Source organism: Phyllobates terribilis, unplaced genomic scaffold, assembly GCF_046119375.1.
Source record: "Phyllobates terribilis strain yellow unplaced genomic scaffold, ASM4611937v1 Scaffold_2__4_contigs__length_985480577, whole genome shotgun sequence".
Taxonomy (NCBI): domain Eukaryota; kingdom Metazoa; phylum Chordata; class Amphibia; order Anura; family Dendrobatidae; genus Phyllobates; species Phyllobates terribilis.
This window is the reverse complement of record NW_027362762.1, coordinates 662,018,431-662,038,727: the sequence shown is the minus strand read 5'-3', so window position 1 is coordinate 662,038,727 and position 20,297 is coordinate 662,018,431. Positions and strand designations below refer to the sequence as shown.

At 41.1% G+C, this 20,297-nt stretch overlaps 1 protein-coding gene across 1 annotated transcript; it reads left to right on the top strand.

Annotated features, from left to right (window-relative positions):
• The first annotated feature begins 5,814 nt into the window (after window positions 1-5,814).
• On the top strand, window positions 5,815-19,996 carry AMIGO1 (adhesion molecule with Ig like domain 1). Its single transcript, XM_073666811.1, has 2 exons — window positions 5,815-6,023; window positions 11,039-19,996. The coding sequence occupies exon 2, from the start codon at window positions 11,318-11,320 to the stop codon at window positions 12,836-12,838; it is 1,521 nt and encodes a 506-aa protein (XP_073522912.1). The 5' UTR covers window positions 5,815-6,023; window positions 11,039-11,317; the 3' UTR covers window positions 12,839-19,996.
• Window positions 19,997-20,297: the final 301 nt, after the last annotated feature.

Sequence of the window (20,297 nt, the reverse complement as noted above, 5' to 3'; positions counted from 1 at the left end):
ATCCTCATGATTGTGCTATTGATCTTGTCCCTGGTGCCAAATTACCTAAAGCTTGCCTTTACAATTTGTTTGGACCTGAACGTACCGCCATGAAAAGTTACGTAAACAAAAGTTTACGGAAGGGTCATATCCATCTTTACTCCTCCCCTGTAGCTGCTGGATTTTTCTTTGTTAGAAAGAAAAATGGTGGCCTCCGTCCTTGCCTCGATTTCCAAGAACTGAACAAAATCACGGTTAAAAATGCATACCCACTTGCACTCATCCCTGACCTATATAATCAGTATATGGGGGCTAAATGGTTTTCTAAACCTGACCTTAGAGGGGTTTACAATTTGATACGTATCAAGAAGGGTGTTTTTTAACGTCTGTTTTTTTTCCAAAATCTTGTCATGCCATTTGGAGTAACCAATGCACAAGAAGTATTTCAAAACTTTATGAATGATAGTTTTTCGTCTACTCAAAGAAATTAGGACGTTGGGAATCATGAGTTACTCTCTGTTAAATCAGCCTTTGAACAATGGAGACATTTTTGGAAGGGGCAGTTCCACCGACCATAAGAATTTAGCACTATCACGCAGTCTTAATTCAGTTTCTCCTCCAGAACCTGCATTTTCCATTTTCCCTAAGGGCTTAGTGTTTTCTGTGGTATCCTCAGAGTTGGAAGCTGAGATCCGTAAAGTCCAGTCATTGGCTCCTACCAGCAGTCCTGGGTCCAAATTGTTCTTGTGTACCTAAGATTGTATCTGTTGCGGGAGTTTCATGATTTCCGTCTTGAGTGGTCATCCTGGGATCAAAGCTACGCGGAAAGCTATTACTAGACTTTTTTGGTCTATGAATAATCATATTAAAGATTTTGTATCCGCTTGTGAAGTTTGAACACACACTAAAGTCTGTCATAGCCGGTTATTTGGGTGGTGGTTGATAAATATAGTAAATATTCTCATTTTGTTCCTTTGTCAGGGTTACATAATGCTGAGACACTCTCCACATTGTTTATTTGTCATGTTGTGAGGTTACATGGAATTCCTCTTAACATTGTCTCTGATAGAGGTGTGCAATTTGTCTCCAAATTCTGGAGAGCTCTCTGTAAAAAACTGGGGATTGACTTGTCATTTTCCTATGCCTAACACTCTGAGAACAATAGTTAGATAGAAAGGACAAACCAATATTTGGAACAAATTTTAAGGTGTTTTGTTGAGGCTCAGTAGGAGGACTGGTGTTCATTCATACCTCTTGCTGAGTTCGTCTTTAACAGTTGGGTCAATCAAGTCCACTGGAACCACTCCATTTTTTTGTAATTATGGTTTTCATTTACCTTTTGCTGAATTTTGTAGGTTAAGTTCTGAATGTCCTGGCTTGGAGGTCGCCATACAGAAAGTTGGGAATGTCTGGAAGGAGGTTCAAAAGAATATTGCGGCCGCTCACATTCGTCAAAAACGGAAGGCTGATACAAAATGTTCGGTGAGTTCTATCTTTATGTAGCACTGGCGTCCATGCATGCTGCCTCCCTTCCCCGGCTAGGACGTCGACTAACTCACCGCCGTGGCCCCCGTCCCGCTCCTCCTTCTCCTTCCTCGTCTGCTACTGTCAAGGGTACGTGCACGGTGCGCAGATTTCCAGGCTCTGTGCTTAGGGCTCGCACGCTCCCTCTTAAAGGGGCCACATGCTCGCCATCCTAGAGCGTCCCCAGCCAATGGCTGGGAGGCACTTATTGTCTAAGGTATCGTCACCTGCATGGAGGTTCCTGTGCAACATTGTTAATCTGTTCCCAAACATGCTTGCTAGTTCTCAGGTCCCCAGTGCTCTCAGTATACCTTTCCTGTATATTCACGCCTGTCATGCCTGCCTGTGTTACAGTTATATCTTTCAGCTCACCTGCCTGCCTGTATATCAGCCGTGCCCACCAGCACCTGCCTGCTTGTATATCAGCCGTGCCCACCAGCACCTGCCTGCTTTTGTATCAGCCGTGCCCGCCTGTATATCTGCCGGTCCCGTCCACACCTGCAGTGCCCATCAGTGTATCTGCCGGACCCACATGAACCTGTCGTGCCAATCTGCATATCAGCTAAACCCGTCGGCACTTGCCGAACCAGTCTGTATATCAGCCGGATCCGCCTGCACCAGTCTTGCCAGTCAGTGTATCAGCTGGACCCAACTGCATCTGTGGTTCCTAAGTTCCTGCTGTGCCTGTATCAGCTGTAATATCAAACCAGGCCATTCCAGCTACCTGTCCCTAGGAGTTCAGCTGTCGTGTACCCGAGGTCAGTCCTGGTGTAGCATCTGGTCTCATCTCCCCAGGCTCTCCTTGGACCGTGGCACTATCAGTTTCCGTGCATCCGGGGTCAGCCTTGGTGCAGCGCTTAGTTACGCCTCTCCAGGCGCTCCTCAGGTCTTGGCACAGCGGTTCTACCACCAAATCTGTTACACTTTAAAGTAGGTTTTAAGGTTTGGTTGTCATCCAAAAATATTAAACTAAAAAGTACCGTCGGCGAAGTTAGGTCCAAAGTTCATTGGTCCCTAGGAGATTCTGGAGGTGGTCATTCCGGTGGCTTTTAGGTTGAAGCGTCTTCCATTTCTTTGTATCCCCATGGTCCTCCATAGATCCCTGTTAAAGTAGTTTGTCCCTTCGGTTTTATCTCTCTCATCCCCGTCTCCTACAGTTTCTATCGATGGAAGTTTAGAGTACAAGGTACAGAAAATTGTAGATTCTCGGAAGGTCCAAAAGTACCTCATCCATTGGAAGGGACACTGACCAGACTAGAGATTCTGGGTTCTAGCTCGAGACGGGAAGACTGATTGCCTGGTCAGGGCCTTCCATTCCAGATTTCCTGGGAAACCTTGGTGTCCAGTGGCCCCCCTAGAAAAGGGGGTACTGTCACGATTCCACCACTCACAGTGTCCTAAGAACACTGTAAGTTACAGCTCAGTCACCCTATAGGATCAGGGGTGTGCTGAACTGTCAGAATTGTGAATGTCAGCTATGCTTTCCAACCTGGACTAGCCTGTGGGGTTTCCTCCAGGTGGTGCCCGTTCTGGGTGATTACCTGGCTATTTAGATGTCTGGCAATGATTCAAACATTGCCAGTGTAGCTTAGCTCAAGTCGTGTGTGTTTGCTCTGCGCGGTGTTCTTATAATATGATCTTTGTTACCTGACCTTGGATTTGCCTTTGACCATCCGTTTGCCTAACCCCTTTGTCTTGATCCGCTACCTTCTTGGATTTCTGACCCTGGACTGTGGCCTGACTACGCCTTTGTCTGTCCCCTCTGATTATGACGTACTCTCCTGGCTCTTTAACTCGGACTCCTCGACTTCCCCGACTCAGTGTCACAGTGTACAGCATGTATTGTAACATGGAGGGGGCGGTAGCCGTGGGCGAGGCACTTGTCTTCAGCGCCCGGCACGTTACATGAAAGTGTGGGTCCTGGCTGAGTGTGTGGACTTGTGCTGTAAGGGCCTTATGCCTGTGCAGGCCGCATGTAGCCAGTGTTGTGGGCTTGCCAGGACTGGATGTTTTACTGTTCAATGAGGGAGACCACCATTCCAAAATAAACTCTTTACTGAACGGTAACTTTATAAGGGTTCTATACAAGGGATAACGGGTACAAAGTCTTATGGACATTTCCTTTACAGTATGTAGCACTATTCCACACAGCATCCTTCCTCTGTAATATACTCCAGGGCTTTCAAGGCACACTGTTTCTCCCTACTTTGCCACAAGCCAGTTTTACTGCTATAGTCCTGATTCAAAAGTCTCCTTTACTACTGGCGCTCTGGATCTACCACTCTGGACCCTTTACTAGTCCCCGTCTCTCAGTCTTGCTAAGGCCCGTTACCTTTTGCATTACAAGGTCTACGTCTCGTGGCTAGGCATCCTTTCCAAGGACCTGTCTCCAGAAGGCCACTCTGTCTGATCACTTTACTTTGGATCACGTTATCCCTCCTTCTTCTGTCTCCTCTCACTCAGGGTCACCCTTTATTTGCAATACTGCTACTTTGCACTCCAAACTCTATCTGCCTAACAGGAAGCAGTCACTTTTTCCTAACTCTAACCCTTCCCGCTATGGGCTAGCCCCAAACATTAACTCTACCTTACTCTATAGTCAACTATCTACATATCTATACCTTTCACTACCTATCTTATATTACTATACACTACAATACCTTATCACACTCTATACATTATAACACTATTCACATGACACGGTATATGCACAGTATATACAATTGGCGCAAGACATTATTCACATTACTATACAACACATCAAGTGATTGGTGTCTTCAGGAACAGAAACGTAACAGCACAGTCCACTACCCTTACAGTATAGAGAAGGAAAAGCTGAGCAGAGTGATATACAGAGTGATATATATTTATGTATAACTTTATTTTATTCATTGAAATCCTTGCTGTTTGTATTCATGTAAGTCCAGTCCGGTCCTACTAGTGATTGACAGTTATCTCTGCATGCAATCATACAGGGAAGACTGTCAATTGTAGAATACGACCAACCACTGGACTTTCATGCAATCACTAAATGGGACCATCTACTGGACTTATATGCAATCACTAGTAGGAACGCCCACTTATGTGTATACAAACACCAGGGATTTCAATGAATAAAATGCAAGTTTTACTAAAGCTTTTCCCTCAAAAATGTATGTCTGATCAGCTCCTCCTGTTCTATAACATCCCTCCTGCAGGTCAGATTCCATTTTCAACATGACAGGTTCCCTTTAAGCAGCATATTACTCAGAAATAGGCCCAATCATCCGCACGTACAACGCTTTGCAGTACAACCATTAATGACGCCATGCTGTATAACATCCTACCTGCAGATCAGATACCATTTTCAACATGACAGGTTCTCTTTATATTCTTTTCTAGTACTATTCCGGTAGAGAGAAATGCTGTAGCCTATCAGCAGCCATTGATTGGCTGCAGCACTCACGTGACATAAACAATGTCACAAGATCGCCAGCGGACACAGCACTCTGAGCAGTACCGGTCCGAGAGGTAAGTATCCATTTTTCATATTTAATTCAGCACACTAGGCACATTAAAAAGGAGCTGTCCAATAGAGGTCAATCCCATTAAGTTCTTGGACCACCTTTAAAAGGAGGAAAAAGTGAAACAGCCGGGGGAAAGAGGAGTTAAAATAAATCCTCTATAGAAGTGTTCCATGAAGTCCTATGAACTAATTAGTACATATGAGGAGGGGAATATAAACAGTTGGATATTGTGCACTAGCATAGTACCGCTATAATACTGCACTTTGAAAAAGTCTGCACTTTCGGTAAAGATAACAACAAATAATTTATGACACTAATTTCCTTAATGCTTCAATAAAAGCAATATACAGCACAGCTGAGATCCCCGGGGCATGGACATTAATGATGCAAAATCAACAGGGTGAGAGTCAGAGATCATGGCTGGGTGTACAGGAAAGAAGAAGAAGTCTGGCGGGTGCAGAAGATAATTGAGACGAGTGCAGGATTCAAGGACATCACTGAAAGGTTATGAGAAGCGGCAGTAATAGAAAATGTCAAGGGAAAGAGCCTGAGTAAATATAATAAAGGGGAAGGGGAAATGAGAATCAGCCGACATTTACTGCAGATCTACACCAAGTATCAATGAAGAAGCAACAAAGCCAATCCAGACCAACAAGGGCAATGAGTCACTGAGCATCAGCCAGGACGGCTGCAGAACACAACCTCCTTCCCTTTGTTACCCTATTTCTCCCTCCCTTATCATCCATACCCCCTTTGTCTCCCTCCTCCTTTTGTCTTTTTCTCCCCCTCCTTTCTCCACCCTCTTCCCTCTCTCTTTTTTTTTGTCCTTTTCACTCTCTCTCTCACTCTCTCTCTCCTCCCCCAGCTCTCTGGCACCAATAACAAGAGGGAGATCAGCAGTGGCTGCAGCGGACGAAGCTTTCTGCATGCGGAGGACACAGAAGAACTGCATCTTGCCTGCGACACAGAGAGACATGAAAAAGCAAGGAAGTCACAGGAGCAAAAAAAAGACAGGTATGGAGAAATGCAGACACTGACATAGTAAAAACAGGTGCACAAAGAGACAAAGGCAAGCCAAGAGTGCTGCAGATGGGGTGGTCCAGAGGAACACTACTACACATACTGATAGGATGCTTACATACAGGCGGAAATCTACAGACCCCAAAACAGACATAACCATCCCATTAATTCATTCATGCGGGTATAGTAATACACCGATAACATGGGAATAAAAAGACACATGAGGCTGCTCACACACACAGAGGACGGAATAATGACCAGGCTGATTGCAGAGGTCAGACTGACCCTAGACACAGATGACTGGACCCAAACACACCTTCATCTCTCATCAGCAGCACAATGACATCCATCCTGAGGACCTGCAGTTTATCTGCATCATCCTCGTAAACATACAACCCCCTCCCATCCAGTGCTAGGACTAAAAGCTGCACTTACTCACCCACAGAATATGACAAGAGTGCAGGCAGCCCCCCAGGTATGACCGCAGGGACGCGGACCACATATGGATGAGGACATGGCACTAGGAAACACAATGGAAAAGCCACATTATGGATGATGACATATGGAATTAATCAGGTGTATCGCCTCAAATGAGTAGAATTTTGATCTTTGAGGCTCTATAAATATATCACTAGCCATCCGGCAGCCAGGATGGGTCACTGTCATGTATCTATGTATAGTCTGTAGAGTCTACATAATGGGTTTGCGGCTTAAAGACATCACCGAGTGGTGGTTTGATTTATTTGCCAAAACACTATGCTATAAAAGCTTAATTAGAAGGTGCTTGGATGATTTAGGCTATGTACACACTTCTATGTTTTCACCCTCTGCTGCCATCTATGTGTAATATTAGGTAAAAAAAAACAAGTACAGATGCCCAAAAAAGAAAAAAAAAGTTGCCAACATTCATTTTATTGTGGACTAGTGTAGCCCGATGAAAGAAAAGCCCAAGCGACTTTTTTTTTTATCATTATCCCTGTGTGTGTGACCAACCTGCCTGAAGGATGGCAGGAAATGTGGTGGATGTGGGGAGAGGATAAGTGTCCGTGGAGCCCAGTAATTATGGCAGATCCCTTTTAACTTACAATCACGTATGCCGGATGGGATCTTGTTGTTTAATACATCATAATGAGATGTCTGTAACTTTTCGGCAGTATTAAAAAGTTACTTTTGTCACTTTTTTGGCATTGTAGAAAAAGATATGGACCCCAATTATACTTTAAGCTGAAATTCTACAAAACAATGACAGCTGTTGTATAGGATACCATTTATGATCATTATTGACCCTAAATGGCAGTATAAACCAACCAAAGCTACAAGTGGCCCTCACACACCGTGTATATGGCTCCCCAAATGTTATTAGAGCACTACTACAACATAGTACAACATGGGTGAAGACCATATCAGTGACAGGTTGTCAAAATGCAGGTATGGCGGTGATAATCAAATGATTGTCCTGGGTGATGCCACAGCCAGCCATGCAAAATAAAGTACTCCATGGCCGTAATTCAGATAAAGGACTGTCCATGTAATACAAGAACTGCACAAGTCTACCAGAATAAGAACAGCGCACGGCTACCAGAATAAGAACAGCGCAAGTCTACCAGAATAAGAAGAGCGCAAGGCTACCAGAATAAGAACAGCGCAAGTCTACCAGAACAAGAACAGCGCACGGCTACCAGAATAAGAACAGCGCAAGGCTACCAGAATAAGAACAGCGCAAGGCTACCAGAATAAGAACAGCGCAAGGCTACCAGAATAAGAACAGCGCAAGGCTACCAGAATAAGAACAGCGCAAGTCTACCAGAATAGGAACAGCGCAAGGCTACCAGAATAAGAACAGCGCAAGGCTACCAGAATAAGAACAGCGCAAGGCTACCAGAATAAGAACAGCGCAAGGCTACCAGAATAAGAACAGCGCAAGTCTACCAGAATAGGAACAGCGCAAGGCTACCAGAATAAGAACAGCGCAAGGCTACCAGAATAAGAACAGTGCAAGGCTACCAGAATAAGAACAGCGCAAGGCTACCAGAATAAGAACAGCAGAAGTCTACCAGAATAGGAACTGCTTCCACAGAAGGAATATTTTTTTCCCCTTAGGAGAGCCCTTTTACCACTAGGGTTAAAACAATACCACTAAGTTATATTTTTATTAGGCTTTTTACCTTTTTATATCCTGTGTGGCTAAAGGGTATGTACACTTTTGGTGCAAATTTTCTTTTTTTTATTACATGCATGTATTTTTACAATTGGGTTTTATTAAAAAGTTTGGTACTGTTTGGCTTTTACAGGCTCTTTGTTTCCCAGCACATTCAGCTATAATGTGGTCTGTTGTTATAAATTAGCAGAGAGGAGCAAAACAAAAAACTGATAAAATAGTTATAAGCTCCCTATCAGACAGTCATAGAGGGCTGAAAGACAAATTCTCAATTAACGCATTCTGCAGCCAGCAGAACCTATAGAAGGCAAACGGTGCAAAATTTTTAATGAAGCCCAATTGCAAAAATTATTTTTAGGCCAAAGTGCATGTAAAAAAAAGATTGTCCTGAAAAGTGAATAAATGACCACAATGTTAGGATCTCTGCTAGATAACTTAAAATGATATTCTCACTAATATCTCAAACTGAATATGTTATTGCTGAATGGGAAAGTTGCCGGTACATGGTCAGAGCAAAAGCATTCTAGTCATACTCATCAGTTATATGGTTGCCGCCAAATTAAGTGAGTCACTTGCTATGAAGAATAATAAATCTTGTTTGGATTTGGAAATGGCCTTGATTTTGCATTATCTGGTACATTTTCTGCTCCCAGAATTAAAAGGACCTTTAGTTAAATATAGGATTTCAGTTCTTCATCCCCCTGTTCACAAAAACACACAAAAAAGTCTAATCTGAAGTTCACTGTTTCTAGTGCAAGAAGGAAAAGTCCAAGCGTGCATCCAGCAAGCAATGTGATTCCCAGCCCCAACATCATCAGATCATCCCCCATCTCAGTGACTGACGTACCAATTATCTTTACAGATAATAGTCTTGGAACTGTCAGTCACCATACTAATCTAGAATTAATAAAAATGGAAAATCAAGCTCTACTACTAGACTTTGTAACTGAAGAAATAATGCAGGATCTGCTAAGAAATCTCCTGAATTTATCAAGTCCATTAAACATAATCTCCATATCCTCTTTAGGGACACAATTTAGTTATGTAATAGGATGTATTTATGCTACTAGATTAAAATCCATTAACGTATTCGACAATGTTATGTAATCATGCAAGACCTAAAGAAACTGGTGAACGCCTCCAACAGTCAGTAAGACTTTTTTTTTTAATGCCGTAGATAATACTGTACATTCTTAAAGGGGATGTTCAGTTTTCCATAAATTGTATTATTAAAAATTATAGAACGGTGTGATACTATTATCAGTTCAAAATCGCTGCTTAAGTCATTGCATAAATTATTCTTTTTTACATCTGAAATTTAGAAAACTTTATTCACAAGAGAAAAGGGAACAACACAACAAAAACATTAAATCACAGTATATAAGTCTTGTAAGGATAAATCAACACTTACAGAATAGTACCCTTCTAAATAACACCCGACTGTAGTGGCCCCAGCAGTAAAATTCTGCACTGCTTCCTAAGGGTGTGCATTGGGACATCTAATGAGATTACTAAGTAGTGAAACAACTCCTTTGAAAACCATATACAGAGGATACAGAGGACAGAGTTATCCAACTCTTTCTCGATTGCTTACAGGGAATCTATCACCAAGTTTTGGCCACCGAATTTGAGAACAGCATATTGTAGAAACATAGACTCTGATTCCAGCGATGTGTCACTTACTGGGCTGCTTGCTGTAGTTTTAATAAAATCACTGTTATTAGCAGGAGATTATCACTAGAGGACTAGTAAACCTGCTGCCATGTAGTCCTCCATATTCAGGAGCTCTGCATAACTCTGTCCACTCCCACTGATTGGCAGCTTTCTGTCTATGCACAGCATACACAGAAAGCTGCCAATCAGTGGTGTGGGTGGGGTTATACAGAGCTCAGCATTCAGAGAACTGATAGATCTGCAGCAGATAAAACTGGGGCGTTACCTAAAATACAGCAAGCAGCCTAGTAAGTGATACATCACTTAAATCCAGGTCTCTACCCCTACATCATGCTGCTTTCATATGTGGCAGCAAAATCCTGGTGACAGATTCCTTTTAATGGTGAGTGTAAAATGACGGTACTTTGAGTCTTACATTAAGATTCTTTTAAAATTATTGACTGAGTCTTGATGACGTCTATGAGGTTAGACTCTACTAATTATCTATTTGGGTCAACTGTATGTTATATTTCACTCATTTAATAGGGATTTTTCAGTACTACTGCTGACGTATTTAGCTCAAAAAGTGGACAATTCAAGTCCAAAATAAGCAAACAGTGATATTATGCATGATATACCCGATTTAAGGTAGCAAATTATCTAGGCAAACCAGAGATAGGAGATGACAGTTGGTGCGTTTAAAATTCTATGAAAGAAGGAGGATTTAGAGACAAACACAGACATTCTGCTGCAAGTTCTCCTGAAACGACAGTTACAGTTCTCCATAGAACTGTATGTGCACCAACTGTCATCTCCTATCTTTGTAATTTGAGAAATCTGTGTTCACTGAAGACAGATTTTATATGTGAATTGAGAATTTTGACAATGAAAGATCAGTCCAGAATGAGAACGAATTCTCTAACATGATATATTATAATCTTGCTTATTTTCATGTGTGCTATTGATTTATGAAAAATAATTGAAACGACGGTTACGCTTTAAATCACAATGGAAACGAATAACGTTGCCCATTTAATAGAAATGAATGACAGCCTGTTGTGTTGTGACATATTGTAATCATTGTCCCCTCTGAATTGTAAAGTGCTGCAGAATATGTTGATGCTATAGAAATAAAATTATTATTATTATTATTATTACAATTGTTTTTTACACTCTTTACTTTGTCTTTCTCTAACAGGAGTTTGTTTTCGTGGAATTATTACCCTTTAATCTGCCTTTGATTCCTAATGTGCTATTATGGAGCTGGACACGGAAAGATTTTAAAACCTGTTTGAACCCAAAGAGTATGGGCTAACTCAGTCATTTCTGAAGACTTCCCTCCGTCATACTCTGGGTAAGAGACATATAAGTATGTGTGAAGTGTCTCTACTGCCCTGTGCCAGTGAAGCTCTGCCATCCTCGGTCTGGTACAATGCAACAGAATTAAGTGTCTGCTACCTGTGACCCATCTCTCACTATGTGGCTATCCTACGTCTTCTGGCCACAGCTGTTTTGGGCCTTCAGTCTTTGCTTTCTTGGAGAAATGATGACAGTGTTAGAAGCATCTCCACTAAACTGCCAAGAAACTTGTGTATGTGCAAGCGATGTCATCTCTTGCTCCAGAAGGGACCTGGTTGTGATCCCAAGTGGTCTACCAAAGTATTTAGCAATGCTGGACCTCACACACAACAACTTGGCACGTCTGAGGGCCGAATGGACTCCGGATCCACTTAAGAGGTTGCACACGTTATTGCTGTCACACAATCATATCACTTTTGTATCATCGGAGGCGTTTGATCTGACCCCAAACCTGCGTCATCTGGACCTATCCTGTAATAAACTGCGGGCCCTTGATGAGAATGCATTTAGTGCGTTGGAAAACCTAGAGGTTCTGGTTCTCTTTAAAAATGCAATTCTGGAAATTGATCGCACTGCTTTTGACGAGATGAAGCATCTGCAGAAGCTTTACCTGAGCTACAATTTAGTGACACGTTTCCCCCTTGAACTGGTAAAAGATGGAGAAAAACTGCCAGAGTTGTCACTACTCGATCTCTCTTTCAATCATATCAAGAGTCTCCCGGTGCCACAACTCCGGGTGCTGCCCGCCTGGCTAGCCAACAGGCTCTACTTACATGGAAATCAACTGACCTGCAACTGTGAATTGTATGGACTGTACTGGAATTGGCACGTCCGCCAGCTGGCATCCACTGTGGACTTCCGAGAACAGTTACGATGTTATCCCCCCTCCCAGCAAAGAACTGTTTCTATAAATGTATTTTCCCTCAATGATAGTGAATACATGAACTGCAGCATCGTGCGGGAGAGTGGCATGGAAGTGTATCTGGAGGATACAGTGATTTTAAACTGTGACACTAAACAACGAGATGTGAGCCAGATTTGGATGACGCCTGGAAATGAAATACACAAACAAAATGATGGGGAGGAAACAAACAGCAGCATATCCGTTCTGAATAATGGCAGTCTGCAAATACGACATATCCGTTTGGAGAACAGGGGCACATATACTTGTTACGCTCAAAGCGAGGCCCTGAATGAGACCCTCTATGTGACCCTCAGTGTCTTTAATCTGACCAGACACGTGCACCCGGATACACTTAATACCGCGTACACTACTCTTGTGGGATGTGTGGCCAGTGTCATCCTCGTCCTGATCTATCTATACTTGACACCATGCCGCTGCTGGTGTAGGACAGGCGATAGAGGCCAAGGAGAGGACAGGGACAGTATTCGCTCCTCGGTCCTCAGTGCAACACCCAACCATGAGACTACCAGTGATAAAGCAGCCCTCAGTCGTCATGTGGCATTTCTGGAGCCCCCCGGAGACCTTCGGGGCCAAAATGGAAAACTTAAACCAAATGGCTCGCAGGATGCACCTGGAATAAAAAACAACTCACTACAACCATCATCTCCACAAAGAAAGCTGTCTGATCCTGGGTCAATAAGCTCTGTGTTTTCTGATACCCCTATTGTAGTGTGAGGAGGGGGCAAATCATTAGAATGGTTGCAAAGATCTCATTAGTAACCTCCAACTCTAGAATACTCATTCCAAAAAATCTCCTGAAAGCGCATGTGCATGTCAGGTTAGTGCTCAAAGACCAGGAGAAAGGTGAGACGGGGCAAAAAAAAAAGAATTGAATAGTAAGGATGTGTAGAAGAAAGTAGAAAAGTACCAAACACTTAGCGAGTAGGAAGTAGAAGGACCACCAGAATCTTGAGGTAAGGTAGAAATATTTTTGAATACATCTGTTAGAATGGAGAAAAGAGAAAGATGGAGAAAGAGGAGCAGAAACTAGATCCAAACTTAAAAAAACAAAATAACTGCAATGTTAAACACTAATGAAAGTACACCCTATAGCTGTAAAATACAGTTGACACATGGAAAGAAAGAAAGAGGCACTCTCCTCATGTAGGAATACCATAGATTACTCAGCATCAGTACCGATCAGTGACCATAGTGGTTGGTGTCAGTAACGATAAGCACAAGTTTCTAGAGTAGAGTGGAAATCATAGAAAGTTACATATACACTGTTCACTTAATGGTGGCTATCATATATAACACAGGCTTTCATGTGTGTATCCAACATGCTCATCATGCTTTAATCCCAATATGTCACATTCTGTAGTGCTTTAGAATTTGTTGTTTCTGGGAATTAGATGTCAATGGTGTAGGACTGGCTGAAAACTGTTGACTGTTCTGTAAAGTGAAGCAGCTGCATAAGCACACTCTGCCACGTTCCATCACTTCTATGTATGTGATCCCCTCTTAATCCCCAGATGCATTGTTATTTATATAAGGTGATAATAGTCGCTTCTGGATGATGAATCATTACTACAACCCATGTTCTATATTGTTTCCTTCTTTCCCTACCTCCTGTTTGAAAATCTAAAAAAACTGCCAAAAGATGAATCATATTGAATTATTTACTTTATTCCATTAGAAGGGCTTAGAACTATTTAAAAAAAATCTGAATTCCAGTAAAATATCTTTTTATACCTCTATAGTGCAGGGTAGGACATTATTAAACACTTTTCTGAATTGCACATACTGGTACATCCAATATTGAGTCCTCATATTTAATGCATGCTCAGGAGCTGAGCCTGATTAACATATGGCAGTCGCTGGCTGTGCTACACAGCTGGCATCTATCTCTAGATAAAGAAGCAAGTGGAGCTGAGCTCTGCTCACTGCTGTAGTCGCCCTAAATGCCAATGTCAATCTCCGACAGTGACATTTAAAGTGCCTGAACGCAATTAAGGTGCTCCTGTGAAGACCAGCCTGTGGCTGGTGTTCATTGGAAACCATGATTTTTCTATATACATGCATTACTGTGGTATTGCAGTATATAATATAAGCAATCAGACAAGTGCTGGTTCAAGTTCCCCAAGGGGACTAAGAAACAAGGTAAGAAAAATGCATTTAACCCGATCAGTAAACGCTGTGAAGAGAAAAAAAATCGGAATGCCAGAATTGCATTTTTTCAGGCACTGCAACGCCGCAGAAAATGCAATTAGAAGAGATCAAAATGTCATATTCCAATATTGCATCAATAAAAACGTGAGTTCGCCACACAAGAAACAAGCCCTCACACAGCTCCATTGACCGAAAAAATAAAAACATTACAAGTCTTGGAATATGGCGACACAAGCAAAAAATATTTTTAGGAATTTTAGAAACGAAAACGCAAAAATGGATAATTGCCTGGTCAGGAAGCAGTTAAAAAATAATATAGATGTTCTTGTATATGCCTTGTGGATATTGTTAGATCCCTATAGATCAGTGACATAGAGCTGCTATCCCCTGATGTATACAGCACAGTATATCCTATGTGCTGCAGCTTCAGCCTGGCTTGCCTACTATATCACTGCTCTAAGGCCTCATGCAGATGTCGGTTTGTCACGTACGAGTTCTGTCCGTGGTTTTCACTGATAGAACCACGTACCCATTATAATCTATGGAGCTGTTCACATGTCTGTGGTTATAGAACCACGTACCCATTATAATCTATGGAGCTGTTCACATGTCTATGGTTATAGAACCACGTACCCATTATAATCTATGGAGCTGATCACATGTCTGTGGTTATAGAACCACGTACCCATTATAATCTATGGAGCTGATCACATGTCTGTGGTTATAGAACCACGTACCCATTATAATCTATGGAGCTGATCACATGTCTGTGGTTATAGAACCACATACCCATTATAATCTATGGAGCTGTTCACATGTCTGTGGTTATAGAACCACGTACCCATTATAATCTATGGAGCTGATCACATGTCTATGGTTATAGAACCACGTACCCATTATAATCTATGGAGCTGATCACATGTCTATGGTTATAGAACCACGTACCCATTATAATCTATGGAGCTGATCACATGTCTATGGTTATAGAACCACGTACCCATTATAATCTATGGAGCTGTTCACATGTCTGTGGTTATAGAACCACGTACCCATTATAATCTATGGAGCTGATCACATGTCTATGGTTATAGAACCACGTACCCATTATAATCTATGGAGCTGATCACATGTCTATGGTTATAGAACCACGTACCCATTATAATCTATGGAGCTGATCACATGTCTATGGTTATAGAACCATGTACCCATTATAATCTATGGAGCTGATCACATGTCTATGGTTATAGCACCACGTACCCATTATAATCTATGGAGCTGTTCACATGTCTGTGGTTATAGAACCACGTACCCATTATAATCTATGGAGCTGTTCACATGTCTGTGGTTATAGCACCACGTACCCATTATAATGTATGGAGCTGTTCACATGTCTGTGGTTATAGAACCACGTACCCATTATAATCTATGGAGCTGTTCACATGTCTATGGTTATAGAACCACGTACCCATTATAATCTATGGAGCTGATCACATGTCTGTGGTTATAGAACCACGTACCCATTATAATCTATGGAGCTGTTCACATGTCTGTGGTTATAGAACCACGTACCCATTATAATCTATGGAGCTGATCACATGTCTATGGTTATAGAACCACGTACCCATTATAATCTATGGAGCTGTTCACATGTCTGTGGTTATAGAACCACGTACCCATTATAATCTATTCACCTTTTCACATGTCTGTGGTTATAGAACCACGTACCCATTATAATCTATGGAGCTGATCACATGTCTATGGTTATAGAACCACGTACCCATAATAATCTATGGAGCTGATCACATGTCTATGGTTATAGAACCACGTACCCATAATAATCTATGGAGCTGATCACATGTCTGTGGTTATAGAACCACGTACCCATTATAATCTATGGAGCTGATCACATGTCTATGGTTATAGAACCACGTACCCATTATAATCTATGGAGCTGATCACATGTCTATGGTTATAGAACCACGTACCCATTATAATCTATGGAGCTGATCACATGTCTATGGTTATAGAACCACGTACCCATTATAATCTATGGAGCTGATCACATGTCTGTGGTTATAGAACCACGTACCCATTATAATCTATGGAGCTGATCACATGTCTATGGTTATAGAACCACGTACCCATTATAATCTATGGAGCTGATCACATGTCTATGGTTATAGAACCACGTACCCATTATAATCTATGGAGCTGATCACATGTCTATGGTTATAGAACCACGTACCCATTATAATCTATGGAGCTGATCACATGTCTATGGTTATTTTTTTGCACTATGCACAAAGAAAAATCACTGAGACATGTCTGTGTCTTAAATCATCCCTATAATTCTACGGATCCATGAAAATTATGGACAGCACATGGATGGCATTAGTGTACACTGTGTGTGCTGGCCGTGATTAACATTAACGGATAGGAGAAGCTTTATCATTGATTTATTTTTTTGTACGTGAAAATCACTGATCTTATATACTGATACTAACCAAAACTCTGATGGAAAATACTGATCGCACTCATACTGCTATCGAAGTACATGAAAAATCACTGACATCTGAATGAGGCCTTACAGAAAGCAGAAATGACTGGGCCGAGTAATAAAACTAAGGAAGAAAACAAAAGCTGCTTTATGACTGTTTCCTATAGGCAGCCTTGACAGTTTTCCTTTTAGTCAGGTTCACAACCATACCCTAATTTTTTTTTTTACCTGCATAGAGGATTATACAGAGAGAAAACCAGGGCAGAGTGTGGAGCTGAGGAGTGTGCGAGCTGTCAGGAGGGGTTTGATAGGTGGTGATGTCATCATGATGTCATCCAGAGACTGACTTCCTGTTTACACACAGAAAACGAGGTACTGACCTGGTTGTCAGACTGGAGATCACATCACCACATTTCTATAAATGAAGGGGGAAACATGTGTAGATGTAACTGAGCTGGGATGAAACAAATTACGCTGCTAGTATATTGTTGGCGAGTCAGGATTATATGGGAAAAATCTGTTTCTTTGAGTGCTCCTTTAAGCTGTCCATGTTACAGCTCCCAAGCCCCCCCCCCCCCCCCCTACTAAGGAACATCTTGCTTGAACGACTTTGCATGTCTTTTTAATGGGCAAAAAAGGAATGAGCTACCACAAGACCCTCCTAGGGTCGTGACGGCTTATCTCCTGCTGTAACAAAGGATTGGCGTATTACAATAATCTAACATGCCCAATCCTCGTTTCCTGCCTCCATAAATTGGGTGAGAGTTTGGAGAGCTCCCATGGTGACCCCATTTTAAGGTGTAATTGGGTTCTGAATTGTCAAACTAAATAACTGATTCAATAATCCGCTCATCTACTGCCTTGTGTATAGTTGTGAACATCTGGAAATTAGCCAAGATTTATTTATTTTAGACATAAATCCCTTACTTCTATGTAGCGAGTTAGCTTAAATAAGTAATAGACATAAGATATCTGTCACCCGAAAATTTGTCCATCAACAGCTATCTCCCCATCCTCATGCAGGTACACTAACTGGGAGATTTGGCAGAAGAAGAAAAACTGTGAGATGCTTTTAGGAGATTTTATCTTCCAGTCAACAAAAGCCAAAATGCTCCATCCTGCAGTTGTGGGACTTTTGAGAAGCCCCCAAAAATATTAGATTGCATAGGAATTGCACCTATTATTTCCCTTTAATCCAAAGTAGGAACATTGTTTCTTATGGAGGGCAATCTGCCCCCTAAGTCTTGTAGCACTTTATATGTTTTGGAATACAGTTACTCTTTTTTTTAGGCTATGGAAAAACGATGAGCATGTGGCTGGGGCTCTACACACCTGCGGTCAATGGCAGCACAATTGTGAAACAAAATAGTGTGGCAATTGGCCTGCCGCAGGTACGCAGAGCTTCAGCTACGTGCCCGCTGTACCATTTGGCAGCACCCTTACAGATTACAGGAGCGACTTTTCGACAAGATCACATGAGAGAGAATGGTTGATTAATTCCTGGCAGTGAGTAGGTTAAATACACATTTCTAAAACACGGGGACATGCCACCTTTGCTTATGACACACTACTGAGATCTAAGAAATAAGCTATAGATATTGAGCATTTTTTTACTATTTACAAGAATTAAATTGAACACTTTGCATTTGTGCAGATTTTATTTTTATTTCATGAATCAATAATACACATGAAAAAAAGCAACTTTGTAATATATCTTGTCAGAGATATGTGTTTCTTTCTCCTTCAAGCTTGGAAGAAATAAGAATAAAACTCTTATTTCATGTGTAAAATCTGTTTTCAGCGAAGACAGATTTTCCCATTGCTGAGATAAGAGATTACAGCTGGTGCTTTTAAGATTCTATGGAGAGGGGAGGAAGAAGGAGGAGCTAGAAGGAGGAGGAGGAGCTAGAGGTAGTCAGACATTCTGTATGAGAACTATATGAGCATTGTCATCTTCTATCTCAGTAATGGGAAATTCTGTGATTTTACTTATGGATTGAGAATTTTGAGAAATGAATGATCAGTCCAGGAAGAGAAAGAAGCAGATTTCTCATATAAGATATATTACAAAGTTTCTGATTTTCACGTGTAAAAATGACGGTTACTCTTTAATTGCATGACCATCACATTTAGCTAAAGAACAATGCACAGAAATCAAGAGAATGATAGTAATAAATCCACCTTCTGGATGGAAACATTTAATAAAAGGAACCATAAATATGATATTTACTGTATATACTCAGGAAAGGTAGACACGCGCCATCTCACATGAACCTAATATACCGTACATCTGGTGCACAAGCATACAGCGACGTCAGGTTAGACAGCACAATATAAGCACTAAGTTAATCTTCCATATTCCTAAATCAATCTACGGTGTAGCCATGGCAAAATATTCACTGACCGATTACGTCGTTTTTACCCTTCTAGAAGGGCAGACACGCTTCGCTCGTCTCAGAATTCGTTTTCAGGTAGAAATTTGATTAATTTTCCTATAGAATTGGGGCCTTCTGTGTTTTTGTTAGATGTCTGAGATCTTACAAATGGCGTTTTATATACTGTATATCTAGCAAAATGTCTTATGTGTCATATTGTTTCATTTGTCTGGTTGCATGATGCAATCAAGACCAAATTGCCTCCAATAACTGATGCAAGCCACACAGAAAAGTTAGATTTTTCTTTTAAATGTTTCCTTTGTTTCGTTGCAAAGATTGATGATTATTTGATCATATAAACTTGAGTACTGCAAATCCCGTAAGTCCCATGAATGCCGATTACACTCCGACATGGCCATGTTATTGACAGCACATTCATAAATAATTATTGGAATATTGTTTCCATGATTTTTTTTTTCATTTACACATTGAATGGATATAATGATTTAATATGGGTGAAATATTCTGTGTGGCTGCGTCGACAGAAAACCTCTACAAAATATACAGTATTAATTTATGCATCGTTTTTACCGTGTTTGTCAGTTGTGAAAAATGAACACAACTAGAGAATTCAGGCACTTTATAGTCATGTGTGTTTTTAATGTTAAAAATTGGAAATATGCCATATACAATATATGACTTGTATGTCAACAATCTGCCTTTTCTGTTACTCCTTACTATTGTACGTCTTATTGTATGCCTTCCCCTGTAAGCAGAGTGGAGATCTGCTCCCTGTATGAAATATATATACGAATATATATATACATATATAAATAAATATATATATATAGATCTTACTTTATTTATTTAAGTCCAACACATGGCTGAATTGTTATGATAGTCTGGATTCTGGAAATAAACATTTAAGTATATGATTACATTGTCTGTACCCTATGTTTTTCTAAATGCATGAAGAGATATGCGACATTACTACTGAAAGCTTTTTATTTTCATAAGGGACTTAACCACTTCGCGCCAGAGCCTGTTTTTGCCTTCGTGACCGGGCCAATTTTTTCAGTTCTGACCAGTGTCACTTTATGAGGTAATTACTCTGGAACGCTTCAACGGATCCACCTGATTCTGAGATTGTTTT

What these genes read in the sequence shown, in the direction of transcription:
- AMIGO1 (XM_073666811.1), top strand. Translation starts at nt 11,318, where the DNA reads ATGTGGCTATCCTACGTCTTCTGGCCACAGCTGTTTTGGGCCTTCAGT.